Raw genomic sequence first — 24,884 nt, 5'->3', positions numbered from 1 at the left:
GTGGTGCTGATGTAGCAGGAGTAATGTGGGCCATTAATCATTGGCAGTCTGTGTGACAGCAGTTGCACTGTGAGGCTTAAAACGGGGACCTTCTTTGTTCACTTCCAGCTGGGTTGTATGTTTGGATGCATGAGCAGGAGAAAAGCAACGACTGGTTTGCAAGTATAAATAACAGACAACTCTCTACCACAACAGAGGGGAAAGAAAAGAAAAAGAACCAGCCATGCCAGAGGGTGTCTTCTTAAGACTTCTCAAAAGCAGCTGGTAATTAGAGAACAATGCTGCTGCTACAGATCCTCTGTTTTGCTTAGCACTGTATGATCACCTTTGTATTTGGTGATGGTGGGGAGCAGCAGGGAATGGAGAAGGAGGATTAGTTTAAATGCCTTGCTCCAATTTCTGTTTATCACTGGTAAACATAAGAGATCTTTAAGTATGCACAAGAGGTCCCTTTCATGCTTGGGACATCTGAACTCCGAGATAGCCGTTCATCTCCTGGTTTAGATTATGCTCCGTGGTTTGCAGTTTACAACCCAATCTCTACTTATTGATGTTTGTATGTAGAAAAAAATCTGTCTATGGGAAGAATGTCTATCCACTAGGGATGATACTAAGCAGCCAACATTGTTGACAGGAGAAACAGAAACACTCCTACGAAGTAGGCATAAGATGCAGACCCTCAGATAAAAAATGCAATAAGGCGAAACAATGTTTGATCCTGGCAAGAAGGAGAGGGACAGCATTCTGGAACAGAAAGGTGTTGTACTGAAGCAGAACTCTTTGTGGAACAGAAAGATGTTGTACTCTTTGTGGGCTGATGTGTTCACTCTTGCAGATTTCGCCTAGTATTTTCTGCCAATTGAGGACAGATGTGTGAAACATATGGGAGGGTATTCAGCAAAATATTTGCGTTAGCCCAAGGATTAGCAGTAGTGCAATGGGATTTTCCCCCTCTCCTCTCCCTGCGTATGCCCAGCGCTGTACCCACATCTGCTCTGGAGAGTTTGAGGAACCCCCAGAACAGATTTAGGGGGCACAGAGGGGAAGGAGAGGGGGACAATGTGCCGTTGTGCAAGGGATAACCCTTGCACTGACAGAACAAGTGCTACACTGAGGACAACCCAAGTGTACTAATTTGGCTATAAAGTAGGGTTGGGTTTTTCTATTTTTGTCACTAAACGGGGCACACGGGTTGGGAGGAAAATCTGCCCGCCTCCCCCATCTTACCTCCCCAAACTACTCTGCTTTAATTCCCCACCCCGCTGCAGCCCCACTCTGATACCAGGGATGGGGTTTGCTGCCTCGTTCCGATCTGCTTTTATTCCGATAGTCCATCCTTCAATCCTGATCTGCCTTTTTTTGTTCCCACTTGCTTTTGGACTTGCCGATTCGATCTGCTGTTGTTCTTTGGTGGTGAAAAAATTACGTAATTTTCAACATAAATGCTTATGTAAATCCATGGAAGTTAATGGATAATAGCGATTGTAATTATGAAGATAATTATGTAAAATTGGGGAGGGGCTTTTTAAAAAAGTCATGCCGATTACAGTTGCAGCCTGTTGCAAGGAATCAGTGCCAGTCCGAAAAGACAGCAGACTGTCGGATTCAGTCAAAATCAGGTACTAAGTCCAATTTAGCGAATATTCTTCCCCATCTCTATCTGATACTGGAAATGTGTGTGTGTGTGTGTGTGAGAGAGAGAGAGAGAGAGGGAGGGAGAGAGAGAGAAAAAGAGAAAGAGAGTCTTCAGGCAGAAGGGCATGGATAGGTAAGGCAGGAGAGCAAGATGGGTTTTATCAACAAGCCAGGCTTTGGGCTGGCAGTTCTCTATCCAGGTCCACCCATAGCACAAGAGCCGTGATCCACTGCACACTTCATTTAGGTCTCCTCCAGATGACCTGTTTTATTGAGTATTCATTCTGATTTGATTGCACAAAACTTACACAGAAGTTATACAATGTCCGCTCTTTACTGAGTCTTTGTTCTGATCTGTTTGTGGGGAGGTTATGCAACAATGACTATTCTTCTTGATTTTCTTCTTATACATCTCCCTGCTAATCAATCATTTATCCCACACTTTTGGATGAATCTCCCTGTTGCTTTCCTAATTGTGAAAAGTCAGTTGTTGTTTTTTAAAAAGTGGCTTTGTTGCATTAGAGCACTTTAATTTAATTGCATAAACCTAAATTTACAGTGTGCAGCTGAATCCCTCCTGCAAAAAACTTGATTGTCTGGAGGTAGCCTTAGTGATAAAAGTAGGCACCCCCTCCCCAACATGGTAGCCAAACCAGTAAGTGTGCATTTAACAGATGTATGCACATCTGATTTTCACCCCAAGAACCAAATCAAATTGCATGGTAGGCAGTTTGGGAGATGTTTCTTGTGTCATGAGTAGACTTGGATGGAGAAATGCTAGCCCAAAGACTGGCTTGTTGATAATCAGTCAGGATCTGATCCAAAGTGGAGAAAGTTCAGAAGCAGAGAAAAACCCAGTTGTGCAGGAAAAGAAATTATGCCAGTCCAGGAATGAGCAGCACATCAACTGGGAATCATTAAGAATTGAGAATAACCGTGTTAAAGCTGCTCTTGTAGCCAGAAAAGGAATTATCTCAAGGGTCAACATGGCTATGAGAATTCCTGCCTCCTTACCAACTGCCTCCTTCTCTTGAGGTTGTGCAGGCTGGAGAAGTTTGCTCATGGGCAAGAGGCTGCCTTACCACCCCCTGTTTTGGCGTATTCCTTGTTTGAGGCTGTTCACCCATGGGGCTTTTGAGCAAAGCCTCCCCCTCCTCAACTCCCTTTATTCCTCACCAGCTGTCCAGATGTGAAAAACTTTGGAGCTTGGGAAATGACCTGGACTCTTGGGCTGCAGCAGGCAGAGACACAGGTCAAGAGAGGAGCTTCTAGTACTGCCAGACGTGGTCTTTTTGTTCAGGCTCTGACAAATGTACCACAGAGAGAGACTTCCATAAGACATACCCGAAGTTCATCGCCTAGGGATTATGCTACCGAGGAAAATTCAGCTGTCTAGCTAGATGAGAGGGAAGATCACAGTGGAATGCCCTGCCACAGATGCAAAGAGCTGCATACCCACCTGGCAGCTTTCCATTGTTCAAAGGAAGGGAAAATATGTAGTTTCCTGACTTTGGAAATGATAGCTGGTTCTTGTACAAAATGCATGGCTGGTGCTTCTGTCTCACCCGCGCTGCAGATGTGCCCTAAGTGGGGTTGCAAACTCTCAGTGATTGAGCAGTCTGAATAACTGTATTGTTATTGGTTGTATTTTTTTTCAATGAAAAGTTTGACCTCATCAAAAGAACAACTTCTGATGCAAAAAACCAAAAAAATGAAACAAAAAATGCAAAATCTCTGAAAATTCACCTCAGAAATTCCTCTTACAGACCTTTTTTGAGCAAGGAAGCAAGCAAGTGAACAAGGAAACAAACAAAAGCTTCTATTCATCCTCCATTTAAATCAAGACCAGTTATTATCTGCTAGGTTCCACATCAGCAGGTGGCACTCTTTCATCTTATCATGCTAACGTTGGATTTAGTAACTCCATTATTTCTTTTTAAAGAGATAATGTAAAAGTACTGTGTGCGCTTTTGTTGGCTGGCGCTGATTCTATGGGTACAATCTGAGTTGACTAAAGCCCTATGTAGGCACTGCTCTTTGTTCCAAAACATGGAAAGAGTCTTGTGGTTGCTGGGCTATGCGCTAGCTTAAATCCTCTAGCCTAGGGTAGAGTTGGCTGTGGTGGAAGTGGTGCCATGTGGACAAACTCACTGTGTTTGGATCTGTCTTGACTCTTTTCTTAGTAGTGCATAGGCATCTTTCCAATAGGTTAGCTGCTGTAATATAAATCTTGGTTTGTGAAATGGTTCTCCTCCTTCTACAGCCAATGGGAGCAGCCAATGTTTAATGCCTAATCTGTTAACCTGGAAGTGAGAATTCAACAGCAGTAATTTGCTTCAAAAAGTTTCCTGCTCCACCCTCTGTGGCTTTCCTCCTGGATGTTTGGCTTCGAGAACTTGAGATATTAAGAGGGAGAGCGAGGGAGAGTGAGAGAAGTTTAAATGAGCATGAAAAAGGAGGTTGAAGATGCTTCTTGCATTGGTCTGCATCCATCTGCCACTGGAGATTTGTTTCTTCCCAGATTCCAGGATGGAAAGAGCATGGGAAGTGGTGAACTCTGTCCCGTGCCTTTCCCTTCTGGGACCATCAGGGACGCTCATGAGTTTGAGGATTCAGAGAGGTCAGTGAAACAAATGCATTCTGTTTTCATGGCTCATGTAAAGAACTATGAAGGGTGTTGGCCTGCTCTGAATCTGTGAAGTGCAAACATATTTTTATCCCTTCCCCCATCTCCTTCCCTTTCCTGTATACCACATTAGGCCACAAGTTCAAGCAAAGAACACTATAACAAAATATACGACACAAGAAACTAGCAGTGTTTCTTCCTATCATTGCTCATAATGTGTATAACCTATACTGTTTGTCTTATGGAAGGAAGCCACTGTTGTATAGTGGTTATGTAGGTAACCAGCATGGTGCTGTTTTGGAAGGTGCAAGTCTACTTTACATTTGTTACTTGGCAGTATATTGCACAGCAGCCTTTGGCCACCCTACAGAAAGAATCCTTGGTTCTCCCTTGTTGCCTCCCAGTTATATTCAATTGTCTCCTGTCACGTTCAGTCTGCATGATGCTGAAATAATTCCATCTTTGTCAATGGGAGCTCTCCTAATCAGAAAAGGAGCGGAGTGCTGGTTTCCCATGTATCTTGCTTCTGTCTCAACCACCTGGGCATTCAGCACATTTTGGTGAAATCTCTCACATTATTTCTATGTATGGGGCAACCTTAGGGACATTTTCTTCTTTGCTTTGCTTCTGGAGGTTAATTTCTAAAAAAAAGTGTTGTTGATGTCCCACTCTGTAGCTTGTGCCCTCTGACTTGAAGGCTGTATCTTATTCTAGATGTGTTTTGGTGTGGCAGGTGGGCACTCACAGGGGAAGTAAAATTGGGCTTCTTATTTGCTCAGATACATCTCCCCTTTATTATTATTTCACATGTTTCAGGATTGGCACTGATAAGTTCTGAGGCTCCTGGTTCAGCAGCTCAGTCTTAGTGAGCCCTGGCTTAAATTCAGGCCTGCTTGCTTCCTGCCTTTCTTATTTGGCATCATCTTTATTTAATATCAGTAAAAGTATAGCATTTTTTGTCCTAGGGCACAGATGATACCTGGCTGTACCTAAGGGCTGTACCTAAAGGAATGCATTTTTCTCTGCCTACCCATGCCTAAGATCATCAATTGAAGTTTGTCTTCAAATGCAATCTCATTCTAATTTATGGGGAGGGTGGCTAGGAGGGAGAGGACCTTCTTATAGAATAGTAGAGTTGGAAGGGGCCTATAAGGCCATCAAGTCCAACCCCCGCTCAGTGCAGGAATCCAAACCAAAGCATTCCTGACAGATGGCTTGGTGGCCCCTTGGCTATGGGATGCTCTCCCTGGGGAGGCTTGTCCGGCATCTACATTGAACTGTTTTTCCAGTCCTCTTAATATTCTTTTAACATCCTCTTTCATCATTAGCATTACTAAAGACCAATATTATTTTTGCTTTTATTGTGGCTGTGTTGCTCTTAGCTCTCATGTTTTAGCTTGGATGATTAATTAATTAATAAATTTATTTGTCACCTCAATCAGTCTCCAGGTGACTTGTAACAAATAAAAAAAATACAAAAAAGTAAAACTTTTTGAAAACAGGCAGAAATTATTAACAATGGTAACACAGCAAAAACCAATCCGATCTCTAAAAAGCTAATAATAACAATATCAGCAGTATCTACCCCAACATATAAGACATAGCACACAACTCATCATATTCCATCAAATTGGTTTTATATGATTTTATTGTTCTATTGTTTATTTTATGTATGGTTTGTTTACTATTTTATGTGTGGATTTTTTTATGTACACCGCTTCAAAATGCAAATGATTACATATATAAATAATTTAAATAATAAATTCATAACTGCTTGTGAAAAGATGATGGTTTTAACATGGTGCTGGAGGGATAACAGTTGATCCTGGTGGGCCTCATTGGGGAGAGTATTCCATAGGTGGGAGGAGCACAGCGGAGGAGGTCCTGTCCCTAGTTGTCACTCCCTTTGAGGGAGAACTCAGAGAAGGGCTTCTGATGATGCTGTCAGGGTTCTATAGGTTTATGCTGGGAGAAGCATTCCGTTAGGCATTGGGATCCTGAGTTATATAAGGCTTTATAGATTAAGACCAGCACCTTGAATTTGGCTTGGAAAGAGATGGGGAGCTTGTACATGATTTTAGCTGTCCACATGACTAGGTGAATTTCAATTTAGTTAGATTTTGTTTTATCTGCCCTGTTATGGGATTTGATTATAGCTTTTGAAAACTGTACAGTTTGTACTTTGTACAATAAAAAGTTTTTAAAAAATTATATCACCCAGAGAGCCATGTTATGGTAAAGTTAAGAAACAAGCAATAATAATCATATAATAAAATAAATAAAATAATAAGCAAATGAACCGTGGAAAAGGGTGTATTACAGCTTCTGGGCACAGCCAGAAAGTATGGCTAATGGAGTTGTAGATTATTTGGAAGCAGCAAAGGCAGGATATTTTGCAGTATGGGCGTGCTCTCTGGCTCAACTCAGGATCAAATTAATAGGCCAGCTCCTGGTGGCTTAGATTCAGATAGGGCATTGCAGACTTGGCCCTTGTCCTCTTTTCAGGTAGCCTTGCACAAGCTGAAGCGATCCTAAGTTGTCATAGGCAGGCACAGCAAGAAAACCAAGAACAACAGTAATTGATTTATAAGCATTAGTGGCAAGATCCCTCTTGGTTATGTAATTTTTATTGACGGCCAAGAGTGGCTACTTATGTAAACTGCTACAAGGGAAAATTGGGGGGGGGGATTAAATGACCTGGAGTCATTCAGATAATCTCTTCCCTGTACAGCTAGTTTAGCACAGTGGGGAGGAGAGCCTGGCTGGGAGTCCAGAGTCTGTGAGGTCAAATCCCTGCTCATGTCTCGTGGGTGTCAAGGGCCAGCTAAAGAATACCCCCACAGTGAGTGGCTCAGGGGCTATGTGCCCTGCCATCTGTGCAGCTGTGGGCAAGCTGCATAGTCCCAAGGACCCCATTTGTCCTCCAGCTGGCAGTTGCGGACAAGGAAGGGGTTGGCTTGTGCAGCTATGGCAAGCTGAGCAGGCCCTAGCCAGCTGGGGAGGACTAGCCTCAGAGGGAGGCAATGTTAAACCATCTCTGAATACCGCTTACCATGAAAACCTGATTCATAGGGTAGCCATAAGTTGGGATCAACTTGAAGGCAGTCCATTTCCATTGAACCAGAAAGCTCAAGATTGCAAGTATTCTTTTTTTTTTTTTAGCTTACAGTTTCAACTTGGAGACAATCTGATAATATAGCACCAGAAATGTTGAGTCCCTCTGTTACAAGAAATGAATGTGAATGGTGTCATATTTTGAGCTTTGTAGTACTAGTCCCCTTCTTGACATGAAAGGACACTCTGCTGTAGAGAAGGAGCACCTGCAATTGCTGCCTCTCCTTTTCTGTCCCCAGGGTATCTTTTCTGGGTCTTCGGGAGGGCAGAGAAAGGGGGAGATGGTAGAGATGGTAGTGGTGGGTACTTGAGTATTTGACTACTCATGTCTTCCCTACACTTTATATAGTTTTTTCTGTGTGTATAGCAATGCTGTTTCCCCATTCTATGTCTAGCTTTCACTAACCATATCTGAACAATGGTTTATCATGATGGGAATGAGCCTAGATGAATCTTGAACTTGCACACTCCCCTGTGCTCTGGAACGGCCACAAGGAGGAGATTGGAAGCTTTTACTTTCATATTTGGTTAACTGCACTTTAGCTTTTTGTCCAACTGTGGTTAAACTTAACTATGGTTTGTTGAAACAAGTGAGTTTCGTAACCCATAGTTTGAAATTGGCTTGTTTTAAACCAACCAGAGTTACTTACAAACCATAGTTTGTCAGGTTTGAATAAAATAAGAAGCTGTGGGTTAATAAAAAAACAGAAGCAATTGTTTCTAAACTTCTCTTTGCGGCTTACTGGAGGAGGATTGTGGGGGTGGCTCACAGGCCTGAGACTTGCCTAGGCTCATTACCATTCCAACAAACCATGGTTTATCAAGCTGTCCAAACTTTTCTGTGTGTATAGCACTGCTACACACACAGAAAAGTTACTATGTTTTACTTACAATGTATTATTTACATTTTGTTGGGAATGTTGTGATCCTTGAGGGGAATACTCAACATTGCCTGGATATTTTTGTGCTTTCCACAAGTATCACAGATCTAATATCTCACTGTTGACCCTTATACTGGGATCCTCATACCTCACTCTGTTCATTTATAGTGACATGGTATCTGCTTTGCACAATGTGTTATGTTATTGAGCCACAAGCTGCTTGTTTTTGCAAACTAGTGTGGTGTTTTTCCCCTCTTCAGAAATCTAAGTTAATGCCCATGTGTACATTATTAAACAGGCTGTTGGACAGCAGCCAGAGAAGCCTGGGAGCCAAGCCTTGGTTGAGCCTGAACATTGTGTTCTGAGGACAGTTACTGAAGGGATCTGGGCAAACCCAAGTGCAGAGAAGAGTGAGGAGCAACTTAGCACTTTCCCCCTGGCTTTGCCTATGCCTTCTTAACCTGGTGATGATGGTGGTGTTAAGCATATTTGTGCTGCTTTTCTGTCTCCTTACAGTACAGACATACCCACCCTCTTGTTCTTGGGAATCCAAAACATGTGGGCTTTTTGTACAGCAAGTATCCAGGGAATGCGGTATCTTGTATCTCAGAGAGCAAAGCAGGAGCCTGTTCTTTTCCTCCCCTTTGGAAACTTATTTGGAACACCTCAGAGTTGCTCTTGTGGAACTAACATTAAAAACTGCAAGTAGATGGGCAGACACAATGTTTATCTCTGTACTTTATGATGTCTCTGAACAATTATAAATACCTGTTTTTAACTGTGTTTTATTGATATATATTTGTAAACCTCTTTGTATATTTCATTACAATCAAGAGATATATACTTTTTGTTAAATAAATAAATTTCCTGCTTCCCACCACAGCAAGGCTACTCCTTTCTTGCATCTGTTTTGTACAGACACGATGTGGCATTATTAGTACTGGCATTAAAAAAGTTCCTCTGTTAGAATCACACATGTGATTGGAATATACCTGATGGGAGAAAGGGCCTAATAACTGCCTAACCCACACTGGTTTCTATGACAATAAAATGCTTTAAATGGCTCCACCTTCAAGTCATTGCCTAAATTCTTAGGCCTCGTGACATCTCTTAGTGATAACAGACTTTCTTCTCCATTGGGTTTCTTTGTTTCCTGCCCCAAGTAGCAGGGCTTCTTCCAGGAGTGGGTGTGACAACTTTCTTTCTCCATTGGATGATTCAGAGATTTCAACAGTTCACTGTAGTCAAGCAGGCGGGAGGATTGGGGATGCTACACAGTTATTTGCCCTGTGTCTGCTCTGTAAGTTGAGAAATGGAACAAAAGGGAACTGGCACTGTGCATCTTTACAGTGACAGTGCCAGACTTGTGAATAAGGCCAGAAGGATAAAACAGAAGAAGAAGAACCCTGCTGATTCAGGCCAAAGACCCATCTAGTCCAGCATCCTAGTCTCACAGTGGCCAACCAGATGCTCATGGGGAGCCCACAAGCAGCAATGAGTTCAACAGTACTCTCCCTACTGCATTTCCCAGCAACTGGTATTCAGAGGCATATTGTTTCCAACATGGAGGTAGAATGTAGCCATCGTGGCTGGTAGCCCTTTAGCCTTATCCTTCAGGAATTTTTCTAATTCTCTTTTAAAGCCATCTAAATTGGTGGCCATCAGAGCCTCTTGTGGGAGCAAATTCTATAGTTTAACTATGTGCTGTATGAGAAAACTCTATACTGTGGACACAGGAGATTCTAATTGGAAGCCCCACATAAACTGTGGAGTCAGAGAGACTATCTCCATCTGACCATTAGTGGGAATTCAGCTTTCTCCTCCCAGTCTCCAGGCCCTGCTAAACTTTTCAGAGGTGCCTCACCTCTAACTCCAGTTGTTCTCTTTACGCCCACTTGCTCTAGACACATTGTTTGGCTGGCTTCTTGAAAAATGGCTGGGAACAGGAAGTAGGCTTTTGTGTCACTGTCTGGATCAGAGGCGATGCTTTCCTCCTACAAGGTTTGGGAGGGATGCTTCTGGGATGTGTCATTGCTTTCCAGCTCTGAGGATAACTTTGAAACACCTTCCTTTAGCTGCTTGGGGCTACAATCTCTGCTCATGAATCTCTGCTGCACATGAAAGGGAGAAGAAAAGCAGCTATTCCTTAGCCTGCATGAGGAGATCTTCCTTTTCCTCTTGCCAATATCAAAATATGCCCTGTATCAGCCTAATAAGTGGAAGCATGTTTCTCATTAAAATTTTCCATTTGCTTGAATTATCCTGCCTTTGGCCAGAATGAGTTTAGAGCATGCCCCCAGAAAGAGTTTCACACAATGCTTATTTGACATCAGAATACACAAGGGACCCCTCTAGACTGGTGGGGTTTTTTAGCGTAATCTATCATTGATGCAATGACAGTGCATTAGTGGTTGATTTATACTGGACTGTCCATGCATCATTCTGCGTTATTAGGTATTCTGTGATGCTTCCTCATGTTATCACATTATTGCCATCTGGAGGGGCACTTTTGCACTATAGGGCAACACAAATGGGCCAACCCCCCCCCCCAACAAACATTTGTGGCATGAAAAGTTACCGGATTTCATCAGGAAACTATGGGACATGCATTGATTGGAAACTAAGCAGTATGCTTGTCCCAAACATTTTGCAGGCACAAACAGTATTGAAAGTGGGATCTTGTATAATTGTCCCAGTGCCATGATGAGCACAAATCGTTGTGAATGTACAATAAAAAGTATTTCTGGAGGGCTCTAGGATAGAAAAGAGAAAATAAAAGAGGGGGCGAGAGGAGCTACCATATTGTGTGGGGTATGGGGTTTCTTCCAGTATTCCACTATATGAACAGTGTCTATGATTCCACCTTTCTTTGTTGACAGTGGTGTTTGTGAGAGTGAGGTGTACTAGGTCACCTCATTCAAGCTCTTACAAAACTCCCTACATTGATATGCGCTTAGGAAGCAGTGGAAAGCCTGGGCTTACTTGTATTTGCCTTTTTGTCTGTCTGTCATGTAATTTTACATGAAGTTGGCATCCTCAAGATTCCACGATTGCAGGTTGCACAAAAGGAGTTTGAGGTTGCACATAGCCATTGGCCCTTAAGTCATGTTTATGGAGGGGGTATAGTCTGTGCTAAAAATATAAGTTATGTGCCTGAAAGGGGGAAATGTAATGCAAATTAATCAGATATACATACTTAGCATAACTCTGCTTTCTTTTTGCTCATGGTGAAGTGCATAGAGCTATGAAGGAAATGGAAACCCAGGCCTTTGGCCACTGGAAATCTGACCTGGGCTCGTCCCTCATCTGCATCAGCTTGTGCAATTTTTCTGCACAAATTTTCCCTTAAAGAGTTACTATCAGGCACTGCTAGCCCAGAAGTAACCAAGCATTTAGCTGGCTTTGTGGGAAGGACAACCCTAATAAGAATTACCTTTTCTGTTCATGAATCTTGGACTTCTGTTGTGGTTTTCCATTTGCAGTGCTTGGGACATTGTCTTTCAGCAGGAATCTCTTGTTTCTCTAGTACCCAATATTTCCCAGGATTTCTGCACTTTTTTGTGTGGAAGATGTAATTTTTTTTATGTTTTCCCAAGGAAGTGCAGTTCACAGAGCCTGGAAAGAAGCTGTTGGAATCTCAGGAATGCCATTGCACTTGGAGAAATGGAGTGTGTGCCTGTCCCTGGACATTCACTTCCTTTTTACTCACTTCATTAATGACAAGGCAGTCAAAGTAATGCTAACACAATTCAGAGCATCATGCAAGGCTTCCACGCAACAGCTCCAGAGAGTGAAAAAGCACCTGCCTAGAACCAGGCAGCATTGTTGGATGTTGTAAATGGGAATAGTTTTTGTGTAGTGAAAGAGATTTTAGGGTGGGATTGAGAGGTGGATTACAGTAGGGTTCTAATTAGTAGTGTTACCCCAAGCTGAATTTGGCAAGTGACTTTGATGGACTATGTAAACTATATTTGTCAATTACTCCAGGATGTGCAGTATCCTACCAGTCCTATATGCCAGATGATCTGACTGTTGTCTGTTTCAGTTAATGAGAGTCTAGCTTAGATCAATGTGCTATAGCTGCTTTGTTTAGGAATGGATTGTTTTGTATAACATACCTACCTTCATGTAAGACAGTTATTTGGGTGCAGAAATCCTAAAGTCTACCATCAGCAATAAATATATATTAAGTTTGTCACAGAAATGGGTATTTATAGTTATAAGTCACTGATCAATGAAATGTAAATGTTGAGAGAGTTGGGTGCTTCTTAAAGGTCAGTCACTTGAAGATTCCTTCAAGGATAGGAAGTTAATCAGTGAATGACTGACCCTTGCCATACCCATACTCTTTGATTTTCAGCCCTCACACAGAATAGTCACAAAATTCCCAGATTTGTTACTTCTAGTGCTGGTCAGGAATCTGATGCACAGTCTGAAAGTAGGGCAGGCTTGCTCTGATCAGTGTACAAGCAGCAACTTTTACTTTAGGATCCCCATGGTGATATGGCTGTGTATGATGTATGCATGGCTGTTACTTTTTAAATGAATATTTTATTGTAATTTCCATGTATAGTCATAGCATCATTAGACATCACTGTGCAATAACTAGTTTAGCTCTCTTAATCATAACAACATAAGAAGAGCCTGCTGCATCAGACCAGTGGCCCATGTAGTCCAGCAACCTGTTCTCACAGTGGCAAACCAGTTGCTCGTGGGAAGCCTGCAAGCAGGACCTGAGTGCAAAGAGCACTTTCTCCTCTCATGGTTTCCAGCAACTGGTATTTGGAACCACAAAGATCACATGAGTTTCTGTCCTATGCTTCAGATGTAGTCTTTCAATGCAGGATAATTTGATACTGTACCACAAAGAGAAGAAAAGAAATTTAAAAATGGGATAACTTCATAATGCCCTTTGGGCTTGTCATCTTTTTCATGTGTATGATGAAGAATGCTTGTAAAAAGCCATTCCAAGATAGAAGTATATGGCTACATTTTCATTTTATTTGGCAATACCCATGTATGGCTTTGTGTGTTTTTTGAGTTGACATTTATAGTGGTTGCACATTGTATCATTCCTTTGCTGTACGTTCAGCAGCAGCTTCACTAGACTATCTTTTAACTCTCTTGCCAACTGGCAGAATGAGTCAGAGGGATGCAGCCTGAATCAGCAAGCTCTGCCTGTCTGTTGTGATCTGAACTAGAAGCGTTAACTTGATAACTTCCACAGGGTTATTGTAGCACAGATAAGTAGTGCATACCATCATAAAGGTCTCAGTTTGTTCATGTACCTTGATCCACTCAGAGAACAGAGTTTGGAATAAGCATTGACAGAAAAAACAATAATCCAGTCTTAAAGAGAAACATCTGTGTTTCCTTCCATCATATAAGGGGTAGCCAATGCAGTGCCCTCCATATGTTATTGGACTACAATTCCCATGGGAGGTGATCTCTAGCAAGGTCTAGAGGGCACCACATTGGTGACCTGTGGACCACACTGCCCACCAGTTGTAGCTGTGGATAAGAAGACATTTTTTAATTACAAAGAAGCAAATAAACATAAAACAAAGAGCTGGTTCTTGTACACGTATTATTTTAAAAAGGGGGAAATGTTGATCCATGCTAAATGCTGTTGGCAGTACATTTTCTCTGATGCATAACTGATACAGCCCATGCTGTTTAATATTACTTGTGCTTGGATCAAGAGGAATCGGCCATTCCTGAACCTGTCCATTCTTGTAATCCTGACCATTGTTGGACAGACCTAAAGGGCAGCTGTATTTCAGAAAGGTGTATTATGTATTTATTTATAAAGCTCTCGGAAAGTAGAGTAAAAGGGAAGGAGGGAAAATCCAGGGGAAACAGATTTGGTAAATCACAGGGAAAAAGGCAAAGGAAACAGCATCTGAATGACATAGAAGAAATAACAGAAGAAAACAAAGCAGAAGAAAGGGTCAAGAATGAAGAGCTGATAGGAAAAAAATCTTACTCAAAAAGAATTTGCTAAAAGCTTGTTGACAAAGAGCAGATTAAAGAAGTGAAGTTAAAATAGGAAAGAGTAGGGGATTGTGAATGAATATGAATAAGAGAAGAATAAGTAAATTACCTAGGCTGGGACAGAACAAAGGCACAGAGAAGAAAGCACAAACCTTTAATGAAGGAGAAGAAGACCCATAGACGTTCTGCAGAATGAGCAGAAGCATGGAGATAATGAACACTTGGAGTGAGCAGGATGAGAGGAAGAAAGACAGCATGATCCAGAAGACGATAGAGCAAAATAGTCAAGTGAGAAAGAAAGTGCAAAGGTAAGCAATGAAGTTGCAGAGTCCACAAAGGAAGTAGATTAAATGGAAGGTAGAAAACGATAAACAGAAGTTCTTGGAATCAAGTAACTGAAGGTCAAAAGAGAATGAGAGCCAAAGGAGGAATATAAAGAAGAATGACGAACAAAATAATTAAATGGTAATCTAAGAAAGGAAAAGGGGGAAATGAGTTCTTCAAGAGAATAAGAAGAAAACAAGGATCAAGGATATTACCAGCCGTGTGAGTGAGGGAAAGAAAGCAGCTCCAGATGCTGCCCCCAACAGGGAGAGGTACCAAGAAGAGAGAGCAAGAGAGGGAAACACCCCAAAGATTGACTCATCAAGGGCTGCCCTTTGCCCCCTCCAGATGACCTGTTTATAGAGCGTGTTGAACCTGATTTACTTGTGGGACAGTTCTACGTCAATCAGTATTCATCCCGATTTCATTCTGATTTGCTTGTGGGGTATTTATATGTCTTCCTGTTAATCATTCGTTCATCCCAGGCTGTGAACACACTAGTCGTCTACAGCAAAGTGTTTCCATTAGTCATATCTGGAGGGGGAATGGGTTGATCTGCTGATCAGTTGCGAAATCTCTTTGAAGCTGAATTTAAACAAAAAACGTACTCAAGCTGCTCTCACAAGGTTTTACAGTACAAAGGGGTGGTGTTTGACTAGCACTGTGTATCCTGTTTTCAGAAGAGAGAGGTGGAAACGCACTGGAACCTGCAGAACACAGAGCAGGTTTCTAACCCCACAACTTTCAATACATTTCCCCATGACTTTCCAAATTGCAAAAAGTCTCTTGATTCCTTTTTTTAAAGTGGATTTGTTGTGCTGGAGCGACAGACCCGTTTAATCTGCTTTAATGGTTCAAACCTAAAGTTTTGACATGTGCTTAAATCCCTCCTGCAAAGGAGTGACAGTCTGGAGGAACCCAAACAGTCTGGAAGGAGGTGAGGCTTCTAGTGAGGGAGGCTGTGCTCATGTATGCACAACTTGTGGCTATCGAGCCCAGTGCAGTCCACCAGCCATCTGTGGTGCCCTCCTGGACTCCCTCCCCATATCTAAGGCAGGTAACAGAAACACAGAGGCACTGGCTGGCTGTAGTTGGATTGGTTAGTCATCAGCAACTTGTCTGCTCTGGTGAATGATGTGAGGGAAAATTCAGTACCCATCCACTGAGCCTTCCAAAAAGAAAATGCACTGCCCTCTACAATAGGAAAGTGGAAGATTTCAAGCTAAAATATTAGTCCATAAATCGTATAAATAATAAACAAGATGCCAATTGCCAGCAGTCAGATGGACACTTTGCATACTGAAGAAATCAATTCATGAACAATGAATCTCTTCTGGGCACCATCTTTCAGCTCAGCACACTGCTGTACAGAAGTGGAGAAGGGGTGGACACAATTGAAACAGTCTGAGCACAGACAGGAAGAATTGTGGAAGAGCAAGCTGGGAGGAAGACCTGTGGATCTTCATTCATTTGCCTAGCAATACCGTGTGAGTTTTTTTGCCTTTCTACATCATTGAGAGCTCATCTTGGTATGTCATCTCTTGTTTTCTAAACGATTCCACAGTGACCAGGCACTTTGCATGGTAATACCATTGTTCAGGCTCCTCATCTAAGCTGCCATCTTCAGCAAGCTGTCGTGGCTGAGTCTGAGAACAGCAGCAAATCCCTTCAGACTTACTTGATTTTAAAATTTTCTCCTCTCTTTCTTCTTTTGTTTGAAACATTTGGCGGCGCTAGCTTTTTAGAAGCAGCCATCCCCAAGTGCCCCTAATGTGCAAGCCACAACTGGATCCAGATGTGCAATAAAGTAGCATAGGGATGGGAAGAGGGGGAGGCACCCGGAAAGCTTGACTCATAAAGGGCTGGCTGAGTTTTGGGAGGTAGGCTTCTGGCCAGGGAGGTGTGTGTGAGGTGAAATCGTAATGTATGCAGTGTGATTCCCCTTTGAGCTGATGGAATTTTACAAAAAAGTAGAATTAGTCCCAGAAGTAAGGGGGAGACCAGTTCTTGTGCTGTCTTCCAAGGAACTGCCCTTTAAGGAACTGTCCAGCTGCCCATATGTTTGGGCAGTTTAAAAAGAACTCAGTGGAATCTTCCTGCTGCATGGATTTTGTTGCTGTATCATCCATACCCAGTGAATGCTAGCATCTGCCGTGAATAAATGAATGCAAAATATCAATTTCTCTGTGTTCTCTGGGATCCTGCAGGAGTTGGGGGTTCAGGTAAGAAAGGGTGGGCTAACAAAAGGGCAATGCTATGTATATTTTATACCTGTTTAATGAAAACTGTGGAGCCTGGCACAGAAACTATATTAAGTGGGCATCCCTTTTTCTCTTAACATTGTTAGGCTCTAAACTTCTGTTGTTTCAGTAATAGCCTCCTACGGAATCAGAAGTAAAAAGCAGCCTTTGGGCACAAGTCGATTTATTCTGGGCACATCTTTTATCCCCCTATTAGCCATTTTCCTTCTCAGAAACATCCCTACCCCCTGCCCTTCTGCTTCCCTTCTACCCCACAGGGTTCCAAAGACACGTGTATGCCCTTGTAAACCAAGGGAATCTGTGACCCTCCAGATGTTGTCAGGCTACAGTTCCCACCATCTCTCACCATTGACCATGGTGGTTGGGGCTGATGCGAGTTGGAGTTCAACAACATCTGGAAGGCCACAAGTTCCCCACCATGGTTTGTAAACACACTTCTAGAACTTTGGGGTGGGGGAGAAGCAGCTTGAGACATATTTACCATCAGAAAAATGGCTGGTGAGGAGAGGGTTAAACATTTGCATGTAACGTGTCAGTTTTCTTCAAGCCATAGAAATGCAGTCTCTCTATTCTTCTTTCTTAGCCTTACAGCACAACCCAATGCATAATTATTCAGAAATCAGCATAAGGCAGCTTCCTATGTCATATGAGAACAGATCACACTCTTAAGGACTGTGGGCTATCTGGACTATGGATTTTCTTTGGAAATGGAGATTTATCTGGCATTGGCCATATCCACACCAGGCATTTATTCCACTATTATTCCACTTTAAATAGTCATGGCTTCCCCCAAAGAATCCTGGGAAGTGTAGTTTGTGAAGGGTGCTGAAAGTTGTTAGTAGACACTTATTCCCCTGACAGAGTTCCAGTGGCCAGAGTGGTTTAACAGTCAATCCCTCTTCCCAGACAATTCTGGGAATAGGAGCTCTTTTGAGGGGAATAACAGTCTCCTAGAAACTCTCAGCACCTTTCTGAAACTACACTTCCCAGGATTCTTTGGGAAGCCGTGACTGTTTAAAGTGGAATAAATGTCTGGTTTGTCTATACATGCAGCAGAGTGAAGTGGGTAAATCCTGAGGTGGTAGACTACACCCTCTCAGAGTGCAAGTAAGGAGGTGCTTTTTTTTTTTTTTAAATGTTCTACCATATTAAAATCCCTGCAACAAAAAGTAGCATACCAGGGAGAAAATATATAGGTCAGCCTTTTTCCTGCTGTGTTAGTGTTCTTTTTAGAGGAAACTATTAAACATTAACAAATGTGGCTCACTCCCCTGCAGTCTGAAGGGGTCAGTGGAGGCTGGTCCATTCGGGCAAATGGGGCACTGCCCCACCAACCTCAGTGTATTCTCAGCCAGCTCCCACCTCCCTGGCTTCTTTCTTACAACCAATTCAGGGGTGGCCCTGCCTGTCAGCTTCCTCTTCCTCTTTAGTCTCAATAATTACCCTCATAGAACTCAGCAGGGAGGAGGAGGACGGGGACAAAACTAAAATTAGTTGGCTCTGCCTGTCATTGGCTCAAGCTCCACCTGTTGCTGTCTTTGCCTTCTGCCCTGCCAGTCCGTATAGGCACCAGTCACCATTGAAAGTAGTACAATCGATTCGATTCGGTGACCACAGAACTATGCTGCCCCATTCTCACCATAGTCACCTGTGTGTGTAGGCCAGGCCAATATGAGCTCTGTGGAGATGTAATTTTCTAAGATGGAGAAGTGTAAAGTGAAGTGTCTGGGCCAGTCCCCAGGAGGCCCTCCTGGTACCTCCTGTTCTACTCCACTCTGCACCACAGTGGCATGGTTGATGTGCCAGATTTTTCAGCTATGTGTCTGGACAGGCTGATAAGACTCAGACAGGCAGCCAGTTTGCATAGGGCACTTGCAGTGTTTTATTTCAACCTCCAAACTGTCCATTCTTGCTCTCCTCCCCCTTGACTCCCACACTAATTCTTCATATGGGCTGGCTTATGGATGCCATGCCCATTAAAGCTGAAGGGAGAGAGGGGGGAAAAAAGAGTCCCGCACAACAAGTGGTGTTGTTTTTGGGCGTGTGCAGTGTTGTACTTGGACAGTGATGCATGGGGGGGGGGAAGAGGCTGTGCTAATAAGGTGGAGATTGGGAAGGAAAATCCCTTTCGAGTCAGATCTGAAAGCTTTTTCCTCTCTGCTTAATCACACTGCACACTCCTTTCCTAAGCTCACCACCCCAGAAAGCCTGAGGCAAACAGGTCTGTCTCCCCTTTCACTGATGTCCGAATCTAAGACCTTGGCTCCTCTCCCCCTTCGACAGAATACTGTGTAACTTCTTCCCTCTCTGCCAGCTTTGACTAACATAATCAGTGCTGGCTAACTTTTGCACAAGCAATTGCTGGTTCTTGCTTTACTATGGCAGAAGGAGAAGCTAACTAAGGTGAGGCCAAGAGTTTCCTGTCCCTTGGATGTAGTAATCATCTTGGAGGTGCAATCTGAAAATAAAACAACCCAGCGAGATGGATTTTGGAAGCGTAATGAACCAGGTACTGTTGTTTATCTGTCATTTTTGTGCCTGCTTGATTGAATAGGGAAGTTGGGAGAAGTGACTGCAGAATTTGCTTGAAATGTGTGAATTTATTCATTTGAGTCACAAAAAAATCTAGGGGTGGCTAGAATTATACAAGAATTGTAAAATGATGACAGCTAACTAAAAAAAACCAGCTGAACATTTTGGGGAGGCAGTGAACATCTGAAGGAAGTTTGGAACATGCTGTTGATGGATTATGTTTTGTACCTCTCTTTTGTTCCCATGGTAATCTATTTTCAGTTGTGTGTGCTTGTGCATTCCTTCCCTTTTGCTGGGACAGTGTATCTATTATTTGGTATGTAAAGGAGACTGGCTGACTTTCTGCACCCATAACCCTCTAGCACCACTGTTAGCTGGCATAAGGGAATATAGCAGGCAAGTTTGATAGGATAGTTTTCGATTCAACAGTAACTACAGTGAGAAGGTGAAGAAGGGAATGAGGAGCTGAGGTTGGGTGCCTGCACTTAAACTCTGTCCCTCCATTTGTTGGTTCATTAGCTGGGCAAGAATTATGGAGACAAGTAGTTGGGTGGAGGGTGTGAGGCTTGGCAGCCAGCAGTTAGAACAGACTGCCAAAATTAGGTTTCAAAGTAGTAAAGTTCCTTTATGTTGGAAGGGGTTATAATTCTTCCCAAAGTAATTATAATAAAATTATACCAAACTTGTAAAGCAGAGTTTAAATTTGATCAGCTTCCTAAATGATCAATGTGGAGATGAGCACACTCATAACTTGCCACGTTTGATAACTTCACAATCAGAGTTGAACAGATCCCTGTCATTGATTGTTTATCTGTGATTTTGGTTTGTTTTTTTTGGGTAGCATGTTTGTGTATTTAGCAAATGTCAATGGTGAAATCAATGTGTCACATGGACTGCAGCTAATATTAGCTTTGATTTTTAGTAGAGATTGTTATGACAAGCTGAAGTTGTCATGGTTGAATGTCAGAGTCAGCAACAGGTCCAGATTTGAACTGAGAATCCCTCAAAGCACACGGATTCAAAGTTACTCACATTTTTCAGTGATAGTTTGTTCCACATCTTAAACGAAGCTCCTCATTAACCAGGCAGCAGGTACCCACTTTCCAATAGATATTTGCAACCTCTTTGCAAAGCTGTCCATATTCACCTGCTTTCATTGCTCCATCCTTTAATAGCAATATGGACAGACCGTGGGGGTTTTATTAAGTAAAATATAGGATTATTCTGCCCACTCTCCAGTCTGAAGTATCTGTGGCTGGAATCGCCTCTCTGTCTTGGATGTCAGGTCCTTAAGTAGGTGTTCTGGTGATTTAATTAATGCTGATGTAATTTGGAGGTGTGAAATTCAAAATCATGAGATGTAGAAATTTAAGGGGTTTTTTCTCAAGTACCTTAGCATGGCAAGTATCTGTCTTGTACCCCAGATGCTCTTATTTTCTTGGGAGAGTTTTCAAGAGAAGCTTGACATTCCGAAAGAATGTTAGGCTAAAACTATGGTATGCTTGGCTTGGTTTCACACTCTGAACAGAACTTTAAGCACAGATGGATTTAGGCTTGGTCTGTGATCTGTTCTTTGAAAAAGGAAACAGCCCTTGCAAGCCTGGAAATAGATGCGTCATTCTACAAAAAAAGCAAAACAGAGGCCGCTGTAGGAAGTTACTTATGACCCGCTGGAGGCTGCAGAAATCAACAACCTCTAGGCAGAATGTCATAGTGCATGCTAGAGAAAAGATGAGGAATGACTGCATGTTATGGCAGGGATCTTGGGCATATTGGAGAGCATTCTTGGTTGCAGGGAGGAATCCCTCACTTGTGGGGGGGGGGGACGATAGCAAAGGGGTCATTTTTTTCCAGGCAGAAGGACCCTGAGTTGTGCATCATAAATACAGACTGATATGCAGATATGTGGCAAGATGCCTGTTTAGAGGTACATTCTGAACCTTGGTGCACAGAACCTCTGAGCCCAGCCACAGTAATAAACATACCACCAATAAATATTGTATGGCATATCAGCATTAAATATTATATGGAAAAAAGTTCAGTTGAAATCACATAATGGGCCTAATTCAGGAAAAGGTTGGGAAAGCGTTTAGTTTCTGAAATAAATGGCCTTTTAAGTTCTAACCTATGTCCCATTTATATCAATTAAACAGAAACATCTCTAGCATTGTCTGGAGTGATTCCTGTGTGTTGAGGATCAGAGTACAATATGCCATGCCCTTCAATATTTTAGGGACATTTGTTTTATTTTATGGCCCTGATTCAGATTTTGTCAGGTCCTGAGTGGAGATGTGCACCCTCTGTTTATATCAAAAGCCATTAAGTGTGGTAGATTTTGTCTGATTTTATAATAATTTTGTAAAACTTTAAAAAGCTGCCTGCCATGTGGTGACAGTGGCAGCAGAGTGAGATAAATAGAGAAGTAAGTTGTGCTGGGGAGAGCCATCTTAACATTTTACCTCTGTGTTGAAAACAGGTGGCCAGTCCTCTTCTTGTGTATCTCAGTTTCAGAAAACTAAAATATTCAAAATTCTCTGCTAGGAGTTTTAGATTCACTTCTCCAGTGAAGATAGTATTCATCATATTGTCCAAATAGGCACTGTTTGCAGGTGATTGGGTACCCACAATTAGGTTAAAATAAATAAATATGTATACACACTAGCTACCAGTGCACATAGTTAAGTTATAGTGGGAAAATATGACCTGGGTAAATTAAACTAACCAGTACCTTCCCCCCCCCAAATTGCTTTAGATTTACACATTTCTTACTTTCTCATGAAACCAATTTTCCTGCATAGGAGGAATGCTGTGAACGTTTAGAGATGACTACGTGGCTTTAACCTATGTTTGGGCTTTTCTCATGTTCTTAGAGTGGGTTGAAAAGGGACAGGCTGTAGCAAAGCAGTCCAAACATTTAACCAAGAGCTGCAGTTCTTTTAAACAAATCTGCTTTGGCACTTAAAGCAGCATGGTTGGTGCATTGTTTTGTGGAAGGGTGTAGCGCTAATGAAACTTCCTGCGGCTGGTGGAACTCTTTGAGAAGCTCCAAGTTTCTTTCCCCTTGTTTGGGAAGTGTTTTTATTCTCTGCTTGTTTGGACTGGCTACACTTAGTTGTCTCCACGGACCATCCCATACCTTCTGCTAGCCACTCCAACAATGGCTGGCTGCACTGTGCCTCTTCAATGTTTCTTCAGTGTATTGCTGAAGAATATTGTTGACATGTCAACAGTGGGACTTTTGCATGATCATAAGTAAGGGCCATAAGTATTAGAAGGCATCCTACTCCCTAAGGTAGGTGTGGTGAATAATTGGGATAGGGACAGGTAGGGATGACAGAGAATTTTGATTCAGTTAGCATTTAAAGCTGAATATATCAAATTTGCACTTTCTGAAACAATATAAGAACTGAAACACAGCCATCCTTCAAAATTTGCACTTAGCCAAATTTTGTGATGAAATTTTCAAATCAGTGTTTACAAAAATGCATATATATAGTGAAAGTGTGCATAAAAATGAATATATTAGTGAAAACATTAAAAATGCATTATATTAGGATACATTGCTTGCAAAAATGTGTGCATTAGTGAACATGGATAAAATGTGTTTATTAGGAGAAATTTGCACTAAAATGCTGAGGAATTTTCATGAGGATTTTTTTTTAAAAAAACATACATATTGCTGCAGAAATGTGGAGAACTGAATTTAAGATTGGAAAAATGAGAAACTGAGAGAACCGAAATTGACAGATCCTTCCATCCCTAGCGACAGGGCAGGGATATGAATTCCTAGAGCTTTAGGCAAGAAGGAATCTCCTTAATCCTCTGCTATTAATCCTAAATGGAATATGGTATGGAGCGATGTGGCAGATCTACCACCAGCACATCCCAATCCCTGCCTGCTCACACTGGATGGATGGGTGGGTGGGTGGGAAGGATTTCTTGTAATTTTCCATATCTAGGAGCCCAAGAATTGACATCTTTGGGGGGGGGGTTGTGGGACTGTGGATTTAGTCCAACAGATCCAAAGCCATTGGTATCTCTCCCCTGAAATGCCCTGTTTCAGGGCTTTTTGATTACTACCACTGGTGAGAGAATAATCAGCAATAGCTTTCAGCCCATGTGGTTGAAACTGGGGTCTCTGCTGAGGTGAAGCACCCCATCCTTTCCCCCATTGGCACTTTGCTTCCCTGCCATCCTCCATTCGTGCAGTTACACACAGTCCTACCCTTCCCACCCATTAACATTCAGGGAGTGGGTTAGGATTGTACTCTGCTTTCACTGTTGTTAGAAAGCTTCTGTTAACATTTAATCACAGGCATGTATACTTTAGTGCTTTCACCTTTTGACCTTACTCCCTCTCCTTCCCACCTCTCACCTCCAGTCCTTGGCAATACATTCTGCATAACTCCAAGGCTTGTATTCAGATCAAACAGAGTGACATATCCACATTTTTCAACATTTCTGAGTATAACATGAACCCTAAATGTACCTTTATAAAATGAAAACTGGTTCCCTGTTACCGCTACCCTCGGCACCTGCAGACAACAATTGATCTCTGTTCTTTCATGTTGTGCAAATCAATTACTTTATACTACTTCATCTTCTTTTCTTGAGCCTAATCCTAATCCATTCCATCCTAGTTTCTCTTTAGAGTTGGAAAATATGATTTCTAAGACTTTTTAATTTAACTCCCCCCCCGTTCCTTTCCCACCAGGTATAAATCATTCAAGTGGCTGCTGTCTTCTACAAGGGGGAGGGTGGGTGGGAGTGGCATTTAAAGATGTCTGAGATAGGCCAGTGGTATTCGCCTCTGGAGACAGACCTCCTTTCCCAAGCCTGCTGGTTCTTGCAGTATCTTAGTTCAGATCTAATAACAGCAAATTGCTCTTGGTCTGAGGTTGAAGTGAGTTTTGCAGGCAGTGTTGTGCTTACATACTGCCAAGTGTAACTAAGTGGAAGCTCTGGAGCCAATAACTACTCTCTGAACTTCCAGATTTGCAATGGGAATATATATGCAAGGATATTGTTTGTTGATTAAACATATGCTTTTTCCTTTTGACACATTCACCTTGTGCCCTCTTACTCTTTCCCTGCTTCACGTTGTAATCTTCATATGCATTCACAGACTCTGCTTTTCTCTTGTTGGAGTGTCAATGGATGGTATCCCACTGTATTTTCCCACCCCTCCCTTAAGGAGCTCAGGTGGCAATACATATAGCTGCCCCCATTTTACTACACAGCAACCATTCAGAGAAGATTAGGCTAAGAAATCATGACTGGTTCAATTTCACCCTGTGAGATTTATGGCTAAGTGTGGAGTTGAACATGGGTCTTTCCAGATCAAGTCCAACACTATCTCCAGCTAGTGCACCACACTGGCTCTTTTCATCTCTACGGTTGTACACACTAGTGTCCAATTGTCAAAGTTGTAGCCACTATATGGAGACTTGTGGAAATGTTGCCCTAAGGTGGCATCATGTTGCTTGTGGCAACTGGCACTGGCAAGGAAACTCTTAT

General features: G+C 42.3%; 1 protein-coding gene across 16 annotated transcripts in view; it reads left to right on the top strand.

Moving 5' to 3' along the window:
• The window catches only part of TNS1 (tensin 1), a 471,254-nt gene that overhangs the window by 224,478 nt on the left and 221,892 nt on the right, over nucleotides 1–24,884 (top strand). For 2 of the 16 annotated variants that reach the window (XM_061609252.1, XM_061609250.1), the window contains exon 1: nucleotides 18,938–19,344. The exons of the other annotated variants lie outside the window; for them this stretch is intronic. In XM_061609252.1, the coding sequence (XP_061465236.1) occupies nucleotides 19,318–19,344 (27 nt within the window). In that variant the 5' untranslated portion in view covers nucleotides 18,938–19,317. Of the gene's footprint in view, nucleotides 1–18,937; nucleotides 19,345–24,884 lie in introns of those variants that run through there. 16 annotated transcript variants of the gene reach the window in all.

Source organism: Rhineura floridana, chromosome 2 (genome assembly GCF_030035675.1).
Source record: "Rhineura floridana isolate rRhiFlo1 chromosome 2, rRhiFlo1.hap2, whole genome shotgun sequence".
Lineage (NCBI taxonomy): Eukaryota > Metazoa > Chordata > Lepidosauria > Squamata > Rhineuridae > Rhineura > Rhineura floridana.
Note: the sequence above shows the minus strand (reverse complement) of the source record. Positions and strands in the feature narration are given on the sequence as shown.